This window comes from Aquarana catesbeiana, linkage group LG08 (assembly GCF_042186555.1).
Source record: "Aquarana catesbeiana isolate 2022-GZ linkage group LG08, ASM4218655v1, whole genome shotgun sequence".
NCBI lineage: Eukaryota > Metazoa > Chordata > Amphibia > Anura > Ranidae > Aquarana > Aquarana catesbeiana.
The window spans coordinates 163,977,475-163,997,697 of NC_133331.1; the positions used below are offsets into that span (position 1 = coordinate 163,977,475).

At 44.3% G+C, this 20,223-nt stretch overlaps 1 protein-coding gene across 7 annotated transcripts in view; it reads right to left on the bottom strand.

Annotated features, from left to right (window-relative positions):
- Positions 1-20,223, bottom strand: part of NDST2 (N-deacetylase and N-sulfotransferase 2) — a 255,524-nt gene that overhangs the window by 109,310 nt on the left and 125,991 nt on the right. For 6 of the 7 annotated variants that reach the window (XM_073596665.1, XM_073596666.1, XM_073596664.1 and 3 more), the window contains one exon: positions 4,216-5,582. In XM_073596665.1, coding sequence (XP_073452766.1) covers positions 4,216-5,241 — 1,026 coding nt within the window. In that variant the 5' untranslated portion in view covers positions 5,242-5,582. Of the gene's footprint in view, positions 1-4,215; positions 5,583-5,681; positions 5,731-20,223 lie in introns of those variants that run through there. The other variant, XM_073596667.1, reaches the window with a different exon arrangement.

The window sequence follows — 20,223 nt, forward strand, 5'->3', positions numbered from 1 at the left end:
CCACTACCCACCAATGACCATCCCGAGTACTCCCCATTTATCACCACCCTCTGAACTCGTCCTTGTAGCCAGTTTTCAATTCACGTACTCACCCTATGGTCCATGCCAACGGACCTTACTTTGTACAGTAAACGTTTATGGGGAACTGTGTCAAATGCTTTTGCAAAATCCACATACACCCTTGCTACGGACCTTCCTTTATCTAGATGGCAACTCACCTCATCATAGAAGGTTAATAGATTGGTTTGGCAAGAACGATTCTTCATGAATCCATGCTGATTACTGCTAATGATACCGTTCTCATTACTAAAATTTTGTAAATTTTGGGCCCTTTTTAAATATTGGTGCTACATTGGCTTTTCTCCAATCAGCTGGTACCATTCCAGTCAGTAGACTATCAGTAAAAATTAGGAACAATGGTCTGGCAATTACTTGACTGAGTTCCTCAAGTACCCTCAGATGCAAGCCATCTGGTCCCAGTGATTTATTAATGTTAAGTTTAATAGTCTAAGTTTAAGTCTAATTTTAATTCTGTCCTCTGTTAAGCATGGAGGTGCTTCTTGTGATGTGTCATGAGGATAAACACTGCAGTTTTGGTTACTGAAGCCCCCCCCCGATTCCCTCATGAAGACTGAGGAGAAAAATAAAATCAATACCTTTGCCATCTCCCCATCCTTTGTAACCAGCTGTCCTTCCTCATTTTTTATGGGGCCAATATGGTCTGTCCTCCTTTTTTTACTGTTTACATACTTAAAAGAATTTCTTGGGATTTTTTTGCTCTCCTCCGCTATGTGTCTTTCATGTTCTATCTTAGCTGTCCTTATTGCACCCTTACATTTCTTATTGCATTCTTTATAAAGTGTGAATGCTGATGATGATCCCTCAACCTTGTATTTTTTGAAGGCCTTCTCCTTTGCTTTTATATGCATTTTTACATTAGAGTTAAGCCATCCAGGAGTTTGCTTTTTTAAATTTATTACCCAATGGGATGCATTGGTTAATGCCCTTATAGCAAACCCATCTCTCCTCCCTGTTCTTTATTCCTAGTATTCTATCCCTTCTACAAATTCTAGTTAGCAAACGCTTCTGAACGCACGCACACACACACGGCTTGTAAACACTGCTAAACACGTTTTTAAACGTGGATTACTAGCTGTGATGTTCCAGCGTTCAGGAGAGGTTGAGAACCATCCCGTGTGCATGAAGCCTAATACAGTGATTAGTGCTAATAATATACATCGACACTGTACTAATGACACTGGCTGGGAAGGGGTTAACATCTGGGGCAAAGGGTTAAATATGTGCCTAACTATGGGTAAAGTGTTAACAGTGTGGTGCTTTTACTAAAGGATGTGCCGGTTTTATTCCCTGCTTCCCATGGAAACAAAAACAGGCACATGGCCATCACCAGAAGAGAGCTTTGTGTTATTTACATAGACAAAGCTCTCTCCTGTCACTTGCTCCGACAATCGGCAGGTCCCAGCCATAAATCATTGGCCAGGAACCGGTGATCGGCATGTGCTGGAGCCAGTGACTGCACAGTCAGGTGGGCGGGCGCCCCCCTACAGGGAAATGCACAATAACGTACAGTAAATACACACGTGATTCTATGCAGCCAGCCCACACTGTAGCAGTAAAACTACAGTATGCAGTCGACAAGTGGTTAAAGCAAGGTGTTTACTGATTGGATGAAGTGAAGCCTGTGGCATCCCCACCTCCTTCAATCAGGGAACACTAGAAAATTTTGGAATACAATCATTGAGAAACCTGCAGTGTTCTCTGAATGGTGGCCATACCGAACTAGCGTCTTACTGTGGTCACTATGCAGCAGGGCAGCCAATTGGCTTGGGATCCAGAAGACTGACAATCACTGTAGTAGCAAGGACTACTACATCAATTCCCAGTTTTCACACGTATGAAATATGCATTAATATATTGGTTCAAGCTGGAGCTTTGTTATTATGCAAAACAAACCATACCTGGAAATCAGCTTTAAAGTGGAATTGCACTGCATCTGAGCACCAAAAGTGCTATTTGATTAATTGTTTATATTCAAAGCAAACTCGCCCATCCTTCTAGGTCTCTATGCATTATTTACTTCTGAGAAATCACTTCGAAAAGCAACCCCTAGAATTTCTGGCCATGGCCATCTTGAATAAGGACAGATGATTCATGTAGCATTTATTTCCGGGGATCCATCTGTCCTTCGCTCAGGACATACAGGCAGATGGGTGTGCTTAGCTGAGAAAGGTCCTCCTCCCCTCCCAAAGACTCATAGGATGAATGACATATATTGCCTAAGCAAGAAACCAGAAAGTAACTGAAGAAGTGTAAAAAAGAAGGTTTACATAAGCAACATAGGTAATAAAAGTTGTCAATGTTGATTGAGAAGTGAAGTGAAGCTTTGAAAAATATTTTAGGCAATTCCACAGCACAGACTGAGCACAATCAAATGACCATCCAGCATTGTGCTGCAGATAGTTTCCCTGTGCTGCACTGAAGCTTCCTGTTGAGCAATCCAGAGCCCACTTGTTACCATAGGAATTAAATGCAGGCTCTAAACACGGGGCGGACCCATTAACAAGGCCAAACACCAACTTAGATGTTGAAATTCTTAATGTATAACTTCCTACATTTTGGGGCATCCAGGGTGCTTTAAGGGAAAAGTTAAAGCCCAACTCCAGGAAACTTAGAAATGATCGCTTTCTGTGGAGCCCAAGGTAAGGGTCAACTGCTCATTTAGGTCTTGGGGACTTGTCTTGCAGCTTAGAGGATCAGGTAACTAAATCTACTTTTAACAAGTCCCCAAGACCTAAATGAGCAGTTGACCCTTACCTTGGGCTCCACAGAAAGCGATCATTTCTAAGTTTCCTGGAGTTGGGCTTTAACTTTTCCCTTAAAGCACCCTAGATGCCCCAAAATGTAGGAAGTTATACATTAAGAATTTCAACATCTTAGTGCCTTGAGGACTGGAGTTGAGAAACGCTGCTTTATACATCATCAGTACTTTATACTGCTGGAGCACAGGGGAGAAAATGCTGTGGGGACTTGTCTTACAGCTTAGAGGATCAGGTAACTAAATCTACTTTTAACATGTCCCCACAGCATTTTCTCCCCTATGCTCCAGCAGTATAAAGTACTGATGATGTATAAAGCAGCGTTTCTCAACTCCAGTCCTCAAGGCACCCCAACAGGTCATGTTTTCAGGCTATTCAATATTCTGCCCAGGTGATTTGATCAGTTTCACTGCCTTAGTAATTACCACAGCCATTTCATCTGAGGGAAATCCTGAAAACATGACCTGTTGGGGCGCCTTGAGGACTGGAGTTGAGAAACGCTGCTTTAGACATCAGTACTTTATACGGCTGGAGCGTAGGGGAGAAAATGCTGTGGGGACTTGTCTTGCAGCTTGGAGGATCAGGTAAGTAAATCTACTTTAACAAGTCCCCAAGACAAGTCCCCACAGCATTTTCTCTCCTACGCTCCAGCAGTATAAAAGCACTGATGTGGTCTAAAGCAGCGTTTCTCAACTCCAGTCCTCTAGGCACCCCAACAGGTTATGTTTTCAGGATTTCCCTCAGATGAAACGGCTGTGGTAATTACTAAGTCAGTGAAACTGATCAAATCACCTGTGCAAAATATCGGAAAGCCTGAAAACATGACCTGTTGGGGAGCCTTTAGGACTAGAGTTGAGAAACATTGGTCTAAAGCAATGCAGGGTCCATAGGCCCTGCACTGGAAGTGACCATATCAAGGTAAACGTACGCCACTGGAGTGTGGGAAAGCGCCATCTGCCAGGAGAGTAGAGGACCAAGTAAGCTAAAGTGCTTAACTGACCGACCGCCTACCTACAAGCTGACATGGTGGTCACTTGTGTTTATACAGATTGTCGCTGCAGTGCCTTGGTGCTGCAAACTGTGTAAAATATATCATGTTTGACAGGCACCTGAATGCTCTTATGTGAACAGGGACTTTTTACGAGTATGGGATTTGGTCTGCTGAGCGTTTAGGAGCTTCAAGCTACAAAATGTTCAGGTGTGAAGTGGCTCGACTATAGAATTACCTTTTGATGCCTGCATTGAGCCTGAAACTGCTGGAGGAGTGAGCAGAAGACTAATGGAGGATAATACCTTTTGATCAATCACATTTTCATTATATGACAAACCAGCAGATCTCCAGATAAATACTTTTTTTTTTTTTTGGTGTACCACTTACCTCTACATCAGAAACCTTCATGCGTGTTCCTTCTTTACCAACAAATATATCATCAATGTCCACCAAAACATATCGATCAAGAGTGAGGCAGAGACGCTTGCCAGTTAAGTAAGCAATAGCATCTACAAAAATAAGTTTATGGAGCCAAAAATTAAGATTGTTGCCAAATAATACACGTTGAATGCCATCATGAAGACCCAAGTCCTGTACAACGGTGGCATGAAGTGCTTTGTGTGTAGCAAGGTGAGGAATAGATTCAGCAGACTTGGTGCTAGCCAGCAGTACAGGTTCATACGTGCTATGGTTAGACTGGAACACTGTCCAGTCATCTCCAGGAAGAGGACCTTGCTCCACCTCATTAGCTCTAGTAACATACAGAAGTGGAGCATTAGGGTTAATGTGGTAGTCCCTCAATCCCAAATTGGAATGTAGGAAGAGTGGGAAACCTTTCAGTTGTGCACTTAACAAGCTGTTCTCATTCGCTTTGAAGAATCCAATGATGCCAACACCATATTCCACACAATATTTGTCCAGAAGCTCTCGGTTCCAAGCATCTAAATTTACATATTTCAAAATATTCTCATAGATGATCAGAGCATAACGGCCCCGATCTTTATCGGTCAAAGTTGGCATATCTCCTTTTCCTGGAGCAATTTCTGTCCTGTACCTAAATCTGCCAGATTCCAAGATGGCAACAATCTCCTGTCCAAGTTGGGAGTATATGCTCTCAACAAATACAAGCACTACAGGTTCAGTACGGGAGGTGTCCACAGATTTGGCTATCCGCCAGCTAGCTTGGGGCTGAACCACAATTCTCTGCTGGCTGCTGCAGTCACTGAAAGGTAGAGGGGGAGGCTCCTTAATTTTAGGGCTGTTGGTGACATAGTAGGCCAAGAAGCACATAGAGGCTAAGCTGAATGCAATCAACAGTAGGATCAAGCGGTGCAGTTCCAGCTGTCGCATGTGACGGACCAGTTTCCAGAGATGAATCATGGTGAGGTCAAACACCCCACCTGCTTCCAGCATTCACCTTAATTTCTTTAGCACTGTCCCCTGGCTGTGCAATGCCAATATGTGGAGTCCCTCAGGAGAGAGGCAGCAACAGCACAGTAAAAGGCAGTAAAAGCAGGACGCGAAGAGGTGAAATCGCCTCCAGCCTGCCATTTATGTCAGGTTACCATGGCCTCCAATTCCCATTGCTTCTTTCCACTCCGATCTGGGCTCCTTAACAGATTGCCACCGCAGAATTACATCCCAATCGCCTCTCACATCTCTCTTCCTCTTCTGCTGCCAAGGAGCTGCTTCTGAAGAATAACTCCCTCCCCAAGTCTAATCCAGACGTTTAATCTTCGCCGTTAGGCTGTATCCTAGAATTGAACAAAACATTGTCAAAAAAAGACTGCTTAACAGGAGAATTAGAACAGTTCATGCTTAAAAGGAGAATAAAAAAAAAACAGTGCATTAACTGTTTATATGTAGACAGCAGAACATTCACAGCCTCTGTCCCATTACCCTTCTGTAGTAGCAGTAAAATATCAATATTTGCCTATAACTGAGTAAACTTAACGCAAGAACAAGGATCTTTCACCTCAGATAACAGACCTTTAAAAACACTAAACGCGTCTTTTTTTCCAGCCAAAAATAAAATATAGCACATTTTCCATTAGCATAGATCTTAAAGTATACAGCATTTGAACTGTAAAGTTCAGGGTTGCTACACATATTCATTATGAGCACAATACTATACCAAATTCCTAAAAACCATACTAGGATACAAAAAAGACCCAATATGTGTCTAATTAAAGCACACCCATCACATGATGAAAGGCAAAGTATTTATGCATATGAACAGCAAACAAGTACCCTGAAGCCTAGTACAAACTTAGGGGACCTAGGGGCTGAAGAAAAAAAAAAAAAAAAAAAAAACTGAATAGCTCAGGAGCCACTGTACTATGTGATGTTAGTACAACGACCTCCCACGCTGAGCTATTTTGTTCTGACCGGGGGCTGGCCCCCCAGAACACACCTGCTAAGAGTGCTGATCGGGTGCCAAATCGGCAGACCTTTTTTTAGTCATGTCCCGCTAGCTTCTGTCGGACTGGTTGCCGTACACACAGGCCGAATGTCGGCCAGTTTATTGAACCGGCCGATGCTGCTCGACATTAGGCCCATGTGTACGGCCCTTTAGGCTCCTTTTACATGTGTGGTGGATTCCGCTCTGATCAGCTCTCAGATCCCCTGCCAATTCGGAGCAGAGTGGGAAGATGACACATCCATGTCTGCTCTTTTTGTGGAGCGAACACACAGACAGAGCCCCACTCTGCACTCTGGTCTGTCTAAGTGGAAGAGAACAGATTCCCTCCCTTTTTTGATAGACCGAATCGGACCCAGAGGTAGGCAGGTGTAAACAGACCCATGTCAGTTTACATCCATCTATCCATAGGGATGCATGGACCTTCTAAACCAGTGGTTCTCAACTCCTGTCCTCAGGACCCACTAACAGGCCAGGTTTGCAAGATAACCGAAATACATCACAGGTGATATCATTTGCTGCTCAGTGATTGCGGTATTCTAGTCTGCATCTCCCCTAGGTAATACTTAAAATCTGGCCTGTTAGTGGGTCCTGAGGACAGGAGTTGAGAACCACTGTTCTAATCAGACTTGCCAGAAAGGTGGACCTGATCAGACAGCCCGTGTGAAAGGGGCCTTGCAGCCGCATTTACACCTAAATGTTCTAGGGGGTTGGAATGAGGGTAACCAGCAGCAAAATGCACTTGGTTCAGTACCCAAAAAGGGTACATGAGACACTTTGGAGTTTTGTTTGCACTTAAGGCAAAAAAACATTTTAGTGAACTGGCTGCCCTATAGTGTAGAGCAACAAAAAACATGATGCTCAGCCTATATCTTATATTTGGAGAGCCTGTCATGTTCTTAAAATATTACTGCATAACTGGAGTTAGGGCTGCATTCTTTTTTTACTCCAGGACCGTTTCCCCTAGGACTCACATTATGCGGTTTTCAGAAATGAATAATTAATGTTCAATTCACCAAACCCTACAAAGCCTTGTCCATGAGACATTAGAAAGTGAACTTCAATCACTACGACCCAAACACAAAATTGCAGCTATAAATACAGTATATACAAATAGACCCTCAATGTGATTTAATGAGAACCAGTGCTTTGACCATGAGGGGCCTTCTCTTTACTTCCCCAACTGATTCAAAAGCTAGAAATAAAGAGATCACAAATCAGCATTGGTGTTTAGGGACTGGCCAGTCATTAACCTAAAGCAGGTATATGCAATTAGCGGACCTCCAACTGTTACAGAACTACAACTCCCATGAGGCATAGCAAGACTCAGAGCCACAAGCATGACACCCAGAGGCAGAGGCATGATGGGACTTGTAGTTTTGCAACAGCTGGAGGTCCGCTAATTGCATATCCCTGACCTAAAGCTTTCACATTTGGGGAGGGGAGGTGGGTGGATTTCTCAGCCTCACGCAAGCAGCAAGTCATGACTTCATTAGACAGTGCAGATCACAGGCAAAATGCACCTTGTGATCCCTGTGATGGCCAATCAAAGCAATCACAAATGTAAACACTGATCTGTTTACATTTAAGAGCCCTCCCCTTTCCCTCACAAAGGAAGGTGAACGATGAGTATTTAACCACCGGAGCCGTCGTTCATCTTCTTCACAAAGGAAGGTGAACGATGAGTATTTAACTACTTAAGGACCGAGCCTCTTTCTGAGAGTTCTTGTTTACAAGTTAAAAACAGTTTTTTTTGTTAAAAAATTACTTTGAACCCCCAAACATTATACATTTATTTTTTTTCTAACACCCTAGATAATAAATTGGCAGTAGTTTCAATACTTTTTGTCACACTGTATTTGCACAGCGGTCTTATAAGCGCACTTTTTTTGGACAAAATACACTTTTTTGAATTAAAAAAATAAGACAACAGTGAAGTTAAACCAATTTTTTTTATATTGTGAAAGATAATGTTACACCGAGTAAATTGATACCCAACATGTCACGCTTCAAAATTGCGCCCGCTCATGGAATGGCGACAAACTTTTACCCTTAATAATCTCCATAGGTGACATTTAAAAAATTCTACAGGTTGCATGTTTTGAGTTGCAGAGGAGGTCTAGGGCTAGAATTATTGCTCTCGCTCTACCGATCGCGGTAATACCTCACATGTGTGGTTTGAACACCGTTTTCATATGCGGGCGCTACTCACGTATGTGTTTGCTTCTGCACAGGAGCTTGTCAGGACAGGGCACGTTTAAAACATTTTTTTTTCTCATTTTACCTTTTATTTTTAATTTTTGCACTATTAAAAAAAAAAAAATGTAAACATCCCTTGTAATAGAAAAAAAGCATGACAGAACTCCTAAATAGGAGATCTGGGGTCAAAAAGACCTCAGATCTCATATTTACACTAAAATGCAATAAAAAAGAAGAACGTCATTTAGAAAAATACAAAAAAAAAAATTAAAAAATGTCCCTTTAGGAGCTATGAGCTGAAGTGGCGTTTTGACGTCGCTTCTGCCTTGCATTGATATGGAGACAGGTGGGGGCCATCTTCCCCTCACTCGTCTCCATGTCACACAAGAGAGAAGATCCTATCGCCTCCTCCTCGACGGCTCCGTTAAGCAGCAGAGGGCACTGGAGCGCAGCGGGAGGGGGGGACCCCTCTCCCGCCGCCGATAAAGGTGATCTTGCGGCAAATCCGCCACAGAGACCATTTTTATCTTGAAGCGGACCGCCCGCTGAAGAGGATACCGGGGTATGGCAGCTAGCTGCTGCCATAACAACGATATTCCTCTTCAAAGTACCGACGGTGGGTGGTCCGGAAGTGGTTAATGAGGATTTATTGAAAGGTAGGAAGGAGTAGATTTAAAGTGGAACTTCACCCCCTTTCCCCCTTTTCTCTGATCGCAGCCTTCTGGGACACGTCACAGGTCTCAGAAGGCTGTGGATCCATTCACAAAGTGCAGCTCGCACTTGTACAATGGCTGTAAGGAGTCACAGCCAGCTTCCCATAGTAAACATGGCGGTGTGGGAGGACCTGAAGATTTGTGAAGAACAGCTCCGGATCTCTGGACAGGTACATTGTTATAAAAGTCAGCAGCTACAGTATTTGCAGCTGCTGACTTAATTTTTTTTCTTTATTAGGTGAAGATACTCTAAAGTTTTACATAATTTGTAGGGGTTTTTTTTTATTTTTTTTTAAATTGTTTTCACTTCTCTTCCGCTCCTGTGCGTCTCATCTCCATCCTGTCACTACATGTATATTATTGATTTAGAAAGTAAGGGAATTGTTTTTTTTGCAAAAATTTTAAAACAAATATAATGTATCTAAACCCATACTGCATACAACATGGTATTCCCATGCAATACTGCTAAGAAGTAAACTAATGGTAAAAAGCATGTTTGTGCAGTCCAAACAGACTTTTTTCACTACAGATGCCTTGCATTTCCTTACATGCCCTATAGACCTAGAGGTCTTCATTTTACCTTGGACAGAAACAAACTATTTCCTGAAAGAAGAAAAGCGTAAAGTCAATTGGATTCATATGGCTGTGGAATCACAGAGCAAATGCTCAACATCTGGCTAAAAGTTGCATTAACACTGCACACGATGGAACATTCAGATGAAAAAAAAAAATAAAAAGTGTTGTACTTTCCAGCCAAAATTTGACTTCCATCTGCTTAGGGAAATATGTGTTCAGCAGAATTGTTGGAATGAATTTCCCACACTGATCATGGAATGGTGATGTCAGCACTTGCAGGCAATCACCCACTTTGCACAGTTCGGGAGAGATTTCAATGTGGTGGCGTTTGTGGTGGGAGCACGGGATTGCTTCCCTCCAGAGAAACCTCTCTAGACAGTAATGATGGGAAGTTTGGATCTTTAATTCTTCGATTCACTCGCTGAGTCTGCTGACAAGTACATTCATTTACAGAAGGTTGGCAGATCCTTGTTAAGTAAAAAAAAATGTAAAAATTAATAAATAAAACCATTCCCATTGATCCTGATATTAGAATAAACGTGTGTAGGGCAGCCATGTTTACATAAACGATGATTGCTTCACACACTAGGTGTCACAACAAATGTCAGAGTGAGAACAACAATTCTAGAAACAGAATGGTCTAAACTGATGTCCTGTACAGGCTTTTAAATTGTCACCTATAGAGTATTTAAGCCTTTCCTTCTTTTGATCAGCTTTGATCAGTATGATCAGAGTTATGATCAATCGGATCATAGGGTTCTGTGTTATATATTACAAAGTGTCCCATAGTGGTTTCTTTACTGTTTAATAAAAAAACAAAACAAAAAAAAAAAAAAAACAAAAAAAAAAAAAAAAACACCACATGCAGTCCAGTGCGTTTTTTAAAAAAACACATGGAAAGTAGGCTATATGGTTTTCAATGGCGTACTGCACTGGACTGGACCACTTTAAAAACGCACCTAAAGGTTCTGGAACACAAGTCCTTATTTAAGGTTAAGAAAGAAGAAGGGGGGGGGGGGAATGCACTGGACTGCATCAAAATGTGCATGCAGAAAAGGATCTGGAATGCGTTTCTATGGTGTGAACTGGCCCTTACTGTGTTTCAGTGCAGGAAAAATGCAGCATGTTCTACTTTTTTTTTTCTTTATCTGACTGCACTTTTGGTAACTATGCCATTGAAAACCATATAACCTACTTTCAATGCGTTTTTGATGCAGAAAAAAAAAAACACGCACTGTATTGCATGTGGTGTGAACTGGCCCTGGCCGAGGCTGTCTGTACCTCGGTTCACACTAGTGCGATGCGAGAACCTGAATCGCACAGTGGTTCACTCCGAGATCTGCGAACCGCTGGGGAGTCAATGTAAAGTGGCACTAGTGTTCTGTTCTGGAGACTCGTATGATTCTTTGACTCAATATACTGTGTACTCCTGACTCAGAGCTGTTGGAAGTTTGTATCCAGTTGTTGATAGTCAGTGTGCTGTAAACTGGCTGATTGGTTGCAGGGAGGGGCGGAGCTCTCACTCTAGGATCATATTACCAGACCTGCTCTCCTATTGAGTCCATAGTGAACGGTTTTAAAGGGTTCACTCTGATGAATCGATTGAAAAGAACGATTAGTTCATGAACTGAATATCACTACAACACAGAGAGGGACAATCCTCTATAATGATGTGAGATGATAGAATACAAGGTCATACACAACCTACATACAGAGATCTCAGAATGGAAGGGATTGTACAATACAATTGTCTTAGAGCTGCTAGGGACAGAAATGAAAAAGCTAGCTGTCTGGCAGTTATGCTGACATAGGCAAAGTGTCAAAAAAGAATACGGCCTAGTGGCCATCAAATATGCTTTCCCAATTGTGAAATATCATTGTAGAAATATGGTAATTAGTTACCCGGCAATGGAGCACTCGCCGTGGAAAAACTCCACCTGCATCTTGATATTTGGCAAAGTTATTTTTCAGGCACTTCTCAGATTATTTTTCATAATTTTCTCAGATTAGTTCTCAGATTGTTTCTCAGAATACAATGTGATTTTTTTTATTTTTCAGTTTTTTAGAATGTATTATCTATACACGATTATATCCTATATTCTTTTTATACCAAATCTCGATTTACTATCCACCCTATGCCTAACCATCCATGATCACATTACACTTGATCTCTTTTTTTTATTGTTATATGTTAAAAACTCTTTGCAACCTATGTAACCTTTACCCACAGAGCACATTGTTATCGCCCTGAACTGAGGAAGTGGCAACCTAAGTGACTAACGCATCTGCCGATCAGACAACCGAGGGGCTTTTTTCTGCAAACTCCCTTTGCATGTAACCAAAGCCACCACTGATCCAGGAATTGGCCCAGTTTATGGTCAAATCAGGCCAGTTATACAGAACCTCAAAAAGATGTGGTTAAAGACCAAGCATAGTTCAGCAAATGTACAGCAGGCACACATTTATGCCCAGCAAGGGCACCATGTAAACATCTTTGCTTGAGCTGCTATCCAGCTTTATAGAAGGTAAACTGTTCTGGAAACCAGGACAATGATTCAGCCAGCTGGATTTTGTTTATATTTATCAATTTAGGGCAGTGGTCTCCAAACTGTGCCCCTTCGTTTAAAGGATCACTAAAGATAATTTTTTTTTTTAAATAACAAACATGTTATACTTACCTCCACTGTGCAGCTCGTTTTGCACAGAGTGGCCCCGAACCTGGTCTTCTGGGGTCGGCTGTGTGTGTGTCCGTCCCCCCCCCCCCCCCCCCCCCCCTCCGGCAGGACTCAACACTTTCATGCGAGCTCCCTCACATGGTGTTGAGTGCTTGCGGGTGCTCTCCCGTGATACAGCCGACGGCCATAGCCGCTCACTGTATCACTCGGCTCTGCCCCCCGGCGCGCCGCGTCATTGGATGTGATTGACAGCAGCGCGAGCCAATGGCTGCGCTGCTTTCAATCCATCCACTGTAACCAATCAACGGCCAGGCTGAGCGCTGAGCGGCAAAGGAGGATGTCAGGGGCGAGCACGGGACTTTCGAGGGGTCAAGTAAGTAAAACGGGGGGGCTGGCATTGTCGGATGTTTTTTCACCTTAATGCATAGAATGCATTAAGGTAAAAAAAACTTTTACCTTTACAACCCCTTTAAATTTATTCCGGCCCTTGGGGCATTATTCCCACCACTGTCAACAGTGGGGCAGAGTTCCGCCACTGACACCGGTGATCGTACACTGCCCCCCCCCCACACCCACCAATGATGGGCCACTGCCACCAATGTTGGGGCACTGCCCCTCCCCCCCACTGCCACCAATGTTGGGGCAATGCCCCTCCTCTCAATGACGGGGCACTGACCCCCCCACTACCGACTGGGCACTGCTCCCCCACTGCCGACTGGGCACTGCCCCCCCACTGCCAACGGGGCACTGCCCCCCCCACTGCCACCAACAGGGCACTGCCACCAACAGGGCACTGCCCCCAACAGGGCACTGCCCCCCCACTGCCACCAACAGGGCACGGTTCTACTCCCCACCCCCACTGCCACCAATGATGGGGGAATGCCCCCCACCATTCCACCGACGGGGCAGTGCCCCCCCTGCCATCAACAGGGCACTGTCCCCCCCCCCCCCCCCTCCCAATGCCACCAACGACGGGGCACTGTTCTTCTCCCACTGCCACCAATGGCAGGGCACTCCCCCCCACTGCCACCAATGGCAGGGTGCTGCTCTCCCCCCACTGTCGGGGCACTGCCCCCCCACTGCCACCAATCACAGGGCACTGCCCCCCCCAGTGCCACCAATCACAGGGCGCTCCCCCCCCCCCCACTGCCACCGATGACAGGGCGCTGTTCTCCCCCCACTGCCACCAATGACAGGGCAGTGGGACAGGATGTGTGGAGAACTTCCCCCCCAAGGGTCCAGTCAAACATTAAAAACTGGGCACACTTTCTAATATTTTCCCACTCCATCCGTAACAAATGAAACGTTTTAAAAAGAAGTCAAGCTTTAATAAACAGATCTTTTGTTGTGCAAAAAACAAACCATAGCAGTAAAGGAGCCAAACATTGTACATTGGCACCAACAATACTGACAAATTTCAACAGAGCTGTTGTGATAACGAATGACCTCTGTGTTATATCGCTGGCAGGACAGAAAATGACATCAAATGAAGTCAAATACAGATAGAGATGTGACGGGGCAGCCACCACTTGCACACCATCCAGCATTCTATTTTGTAGAAAGCCGATCAATGCACACCAAAATTCTGCACAGCTCAACCAAAGAAAAGAAATCTAACACGAAGATTGTTGATTTAGTTTAAATACATTGTCAAGCATAAAAAAAAAAAATATTGCACGATATATGGTATGTTTCTTTAGAAGCAATAGATGTTTTTTGATGCTTTCCGGATCAATTATTTCTGCTAATCTTTGTTTACAGTGATGGAAAAAAATCTGTATGGAGAGATGGGGGATTGCTTTTTTACAATTAAATGCTTTCAGAAGCTAGACTTGGCAAGTTACAATTAAGACTTGCGTTGCCCACGCAGAGCGCAGGCAGTGCACCTGAAAAATATCAGCCACAAAAGCTGTCTCAAACTGAGCTAATGCATTTCAGGCTTGACATCTTAAAACAGATTTAAAGCCAAGGTAACTCACAAAATGATCGGGCTGAACATTCAGGCAGTATGCCATCACTACTGGCAAGACTCTGTCCTCTCTCAATAAATGTTTTACTAAACAGACACAACTGCTATGTTGCTATGATTTGGTGGTTTGCAGAGGGAAAGCGGGGAAATACTGGTCAAGTTTCAGTTTAAAAGGATAAGTTTGCCTTTAAAAAAATAAATAAATGCACATTTTTTTTTTTTTTGCAGGTAAAAAAGTATGGTTATTTTTTTTCCCCTAAGGAGCCTGCAGAGCAGATTGCAGGTGCAACGTCCAGCATCTGCAGACTGAGGATAGCGGTCCACCTGTACCTCCAATATGAGCAGGAAGATCAATGAACTACATGAGAGAGCTCATCAGCGCCCTTGCAGTTCATTAAGAACTACAAGTTGTGATACTTGTAGACTATTTGCAGGAAACTGAATGACTGACAGCCGTGTGGGAGGAGCCCTGCACAGCTGCTTATAAATTGTGACAGTGGGTGTGGGGAGAGGATCCCCCACCCGCTGTCATGGGGGAGGGGGTGCATGCTGAACATGTTCAGAAAGCTGAACTTGGCCTTTAATGCATAAAAAAATGGAAAATTAAATACAATGTCATTTGCAGGCAACAAGCTCTCATGAGATGTAACAATACGGGCAAAGAAATGTGCTTTACTCAAGTTTTATTTTGAGGATGGCATATTTTAATATAATTGTGTTAGGGACTTTTTCCTATCTGGGTCAGCAGCGTGAATCTGTTCCTAACAAAGGCAAAGCTGCTTGCACTTTGTTTGCAGTACAGTTTAGTGCACCAAAATGTTAAAGAACTCCAGCTTTTTCTCCCCAAAACTGATGCATTGTGCATGTAAATGAATCACAACCCCACTGTCAGTTTGTGTGTAATTACCTCCTTTAGCTGTATACAGCAGGTTTCTGTGTTGTCTGATGTCACTCCTCCTCCTGGCTGAAGGCCTGTTTCCTTCCTTTTTCAGTCCTCATACTACATATGTCCCATGATCCTTTAAGCCTCTGTAACTTCAGGGTAGACTATAGGAGTCACTTGTACCCGTTCTGGGAGTTGGCGTGGGTGGGTCCTAGGGCTACTGTGGGTGTTTCTGGGCCTTCATGCGGGTGGTGACAGGTGTAAACGTGTCACACCACCTCCTGTGTCATTCCTGTCTTGCAGCATGCCAAAGAAAAATGGCTTACTGCAAGACTACAAAGAGCAGAGCTCCCATAGCTCCCTTTGAAAGTTGGGAATGCTACCACTGAAGAATCACAAACTCAAGATGATCTCTCAAGCAAAAGAGGGCTGTGTAATAAACACACACTGGGAAAATCTCCTTATTTAAATGACAACTTCATAATGCCAAAAAGAAAATAAAGGACCAACTTTTAGGCTGGGTTCACACCAGTGCGAATTGTATGCAAGTTTCTCCGCATCAAATTCACATGTCAGGAGATCGTGACCGGCTCTCTATGGAGCCGATTCACACATCTCCGGAGCGGCTCCGGTGCCAATTTAACAGGACCCCTGCTGTGAGCCACTCGGTTCCTCAGTGTGAACCCAGCCTTAAATACTAGAATTTAGAACTGCTGTAATTTAAATTTGACTTGAATATTCAGCTGAATATGCAGTAGTTAGCTAGACCCAGGGACATATAAAATCATGGATCCCATAACTAACCTTTCAGGCCTAAAGCTAGCCACAAACTTTAGAAAGCAGCCATATGCCACACCCCCCCCCCCCCCCCGTCATCCAATGCATTTCCCCTCTCATAGGCAGAATCAGCTGAGAGCATTCACTCTACAGTCTTCACAGCACCAAATCAGTGCCAAGGGTGTTTTTCTTCTCCCCATCCTCAATTTGTGTAATGCATGCCTGGCTAATCTGAGCATGTATTCTTATGGAAAAGTTTATCACTGGTAAAATATTCAAAAAGGATGCATAGGTTTGCCAGCCATTACTAAAATGCTTTGCTCTTTAACAAGAATATTTAATGTACCACAAAAAAAAAAAAAGTAGGCTTTTTTTTTTTTTTTTTTTTTTTTTTTAAACTTACCAGTAAAAACCTGTTGCTTCCTGGAGCACAATACAGGACGCAGACTCTTTAAAGTAGTTCTAAATGCAAGACATTTACCTTAATGCATTTCCTGCATTAAGGTAAAAAACGTCTTACCACTTGCTCCTTTCCCCCCTCCCTAAATACTTACATGTCACTTCTCTCGATTCAGCGCTGTGCCCATGTGCAGCAATGATGCTCTCTCTATCCCTTTCCTCAAAAGGACACAGAAACAGCAGCAGGAGCCACTGGATCTCACTGCTGTCAATCAAATCCTGTGAGGAGAGAGCAGGGGGGGAGTCCAAGCTGCATTGTGCACGTCTATGGACATACACAACCCAAGGGCACGCCCCAACGAGTGTACCCACAGCTTACTACAGGGGGCAATAAGAGAAGAGGAAGAGCGGAGAACGCTGTCAGGGCCCAGAAAAGGAGGTTAGGGACCGCTCTGTGCAATAGTATTGGAGAGCTGGCAGTTATAACAGGTTAATTTTTTTTTTAAGGAAAAAACATTTTACAAATCACTCTAATGATTAGACTAGGCGATTGAACACTGGCAAAAAAATGTAAATAAAATAATGCTGCAAGGGTATCTGCTTTAGAAGCCACCCCCTCCACCCCAGCTAAATATTGTAGCAAGATCATAAGAAAATAGGGGAGGGGTCTGCGTCTTACTATACTCCGGAAAACAGGTTATACTGGCAAGTCAAACATTCTGTTTTCCTAGTCATACAGGACAGAACACAGGCTATTTAATCATTAAGATTGGGGCATCCAAAAGCAGTTAAGCTGAAGGGGAGGAGCAACAAACTGACAACAAACCCAAGAAAGAAAAAAAAAAAAAGAAAAAAGAAAGATGGTCAGAAAGTCAGATTCAAAGCGGTTTGTAGCACCTTACTCTTGCATCAGAGGAGTCCTGAACATTCACCTGGTAGAATTTAAAGTGTAAGTCACCTTTTCACAGCCTTCCACCCCACTTCACTTACCTCCATGGGTGATTAGATGTCGCTACCAGTGCAGAGGTCACCCCCTTCTTTCTTTAGGTCTTCCAGGAGGGATCGGAGCAATTCTGATTACTCTGACCGATCTTTAAGAGGAAGGCAACTTTACCCCTGTGCAACACCAAGAAATGCTCCTTACAGGGTGGAATATTATTCAGAGAGGGAAATAGAGAGAAGCCTCGAAGAAAGTATGCTTCTCCCAGAAGAGAAGAGATACATCACCTAGGACTACTGGGAAACATTGAGGCCAGCACTGAGTGAGAAGTGTTATATGGGGGGGGAAACATCCCTGCAGTCTTCTTTACCTGCCAGTGTCTGATCAATTGAAAGTAGCTGCATATACAATATAACCTAGTTGTAATGGTTTAGAGCCTGTGTTATACTACACAACTAGGAAATCACTAAGAAAAGGTTTTTAAATCACTAAAACCTGTTCACGTGGCCACTTGTGCTGGCTTTAAAAGAGAAGTATGGGTTTTTGTTTTTTTATTCATACTTACCTAGGTGAATGCAGCATCGGAGCGATGCTGCATCTGTCCCCCGGCGTCTCTACACTGAGAACCGAGCGGTTGAACACCGTCGATCTCTCGGTTCTCCCAGCTCCGTGAGCAGAGAGCTGCTGACTGCCAGTCACAGCTCTCCGCTCTGCCCCACCACGCCCCACTCACTGGAGCGCTGAGCTGTGGAGGGGGTGGGAGCGGCTGGCTCAGGCTCTCAGCGGCTCGCTAAGAGGCTGAGCCAGGTGTTGGTCCAGGGATCTAGGTGCATCCTGAATTCATGGTCATGATGACGCCCAGCCTGGACCGACTGATGTCAGCAAAGAGGACTTCAGCCCGCTGTCTGCTGAAAACAGGTCACAGGTGTGCAAAATGATCTGCACTCCTGTGATACATAGGAGAAGTACAGCCAAACGAGCTGGCGCAATACTCTGCTGAGCTGGCAGAGGGCTAGCCTGGGGCTGCAGGATCTAAAGGGTTACGAGACTGCACATTCAAGACAAATCCGCTCTGAGAAGTCATCTAGGTGATAGATGGGTTCTCTTCATACAAAACGCACATCATGCTAAAGCTTGAGAGAAGTAAATCCTTTGAGACAGTATACCCTGAAACTACTTTGGGCAGAGATCCTGCCGCCCTGCCTCTCGTAAGGAGGTTGATCTTGTTCCAGGCCTCCATCTATTGAGGCAGCACAGCAGTAAAGGACTAGGTCTTATAGGTTCTTTTTAGCCCATTGCACAGAGAACAGCAGGTTACAGTACAGAATGCATTGCCTGCAAGCCAAAATCTACTTCTCCTTTGAATGACAATGACGGTTAAAATCCCACTCTGGGAATTAACACTTTCCCTCCCAGCCTTGTTTGGAGGCCCAAGACATCTGCAGAGTTTAGTAGATAGGTGGCCTACTGAAAAGGTGCCAGAAGGCACCTTCACTGCCCTGAGGACTGTTTTATTTAAATTTTTTTTTTTTTTTAAAATACGGAAACAACCAATTAGGCATTACCTCAAAAGGGCCATGAGTGCCCTGGCCTGCTCCTAAGCAGAGTGTCACCGGGAGTGCCCCTAGGACCAACCACCACTAAGGTCCCAGTACCACCTCCCAAACCCCCTGTCCACCAAGAGGGGTCTACACCCATGGAGCTATCGGGTAATACGGAAAGGGAATACCCACCCCAGGGTTCCGCTTAACTTAGTTGCTGGTGCTGGCATTGCCAGGAGTAGTCTGCACCACCTCTGCCCTGGACATCTCCCGCTGAGGATCGCGGTGGTCCCGCCTTCCAGAGCCGCTTGCTGACCCCTCCAGCATTACAGGCTTGCACCAGCCAGAGCCTGGCCTTCTTTCAAACCGCGGCTGGAACCAGAAGCCGCGGCCCCGGCAGAAGTGCACGCCCCCACTGGACGTGACGTCACCACTCCCTCTGGCCCAGCCTTGTGCTCTCTCACTGGACACAGAATGCGGGAAGGAATGGTGCACCTCTGGTAGTGCCACCCCCCAGCGCAACTTCCTCCCCACCCTCAGGAGAAGCTGGGGTGGCTAAGCAGCGGACCCATTGGTACCAGGCCCAAGGCTCTGCCAAGAAAGAGATCTGGGGAGAGCTTCTCCCCACAGTGAAAACCGGCTTCAACCTCCCCGGCTGATCAGCCTTGGTTCCCAGCGATCTCTCCCCACCAGAGGAAATATCGAAACTGAGGGTCCAGTGGGGCAGGAGGGGCTTAAATCTTGAAGCTAAAAAGGCAGCGTTTCCTGCGAAGGGAGGAGGCGAGGTCTCGAAGTCTCTCAAAAGGTGGCTGTCTTGAAAGACGATTCAGGAAAATTGTATATTTGGAGATAGCCAAGAGCAAAACATGATATTTTAGGTTAACACACAGATTGTTTTTTTTAACTAGTTTAGTGTAATTTTAATGACATAGCACTCTGCCACCCACTGCAACAGTGCTGTGTTTGGGGAGGTAATATGCAGCCCCACCTCTGTCCATCAATTTCTGGCAAATAAACATTAAGCACAGTGGCCTATTGCTGACAAACTCGTTTTTGATTGTGACGCACTACTAAACATTAAAGTGTTACTAAACCCAGGACCTTACCTTCATTATATCTTGTCTCCCACAGTACACAGAACATGGAAATGAATTTTTTTTTTTTAGTAAACTGCTAAATACTTTCTCAGCAGTATATGGCAGTCTTGTGACTATAAGTGTCTGGTTAAAGCTTGTAGGAGGAGTTTTCATTCTACCTGTGCTGATCACATGCACCCTCCCAAGAAGAAAAAAAAACAAAAGAAA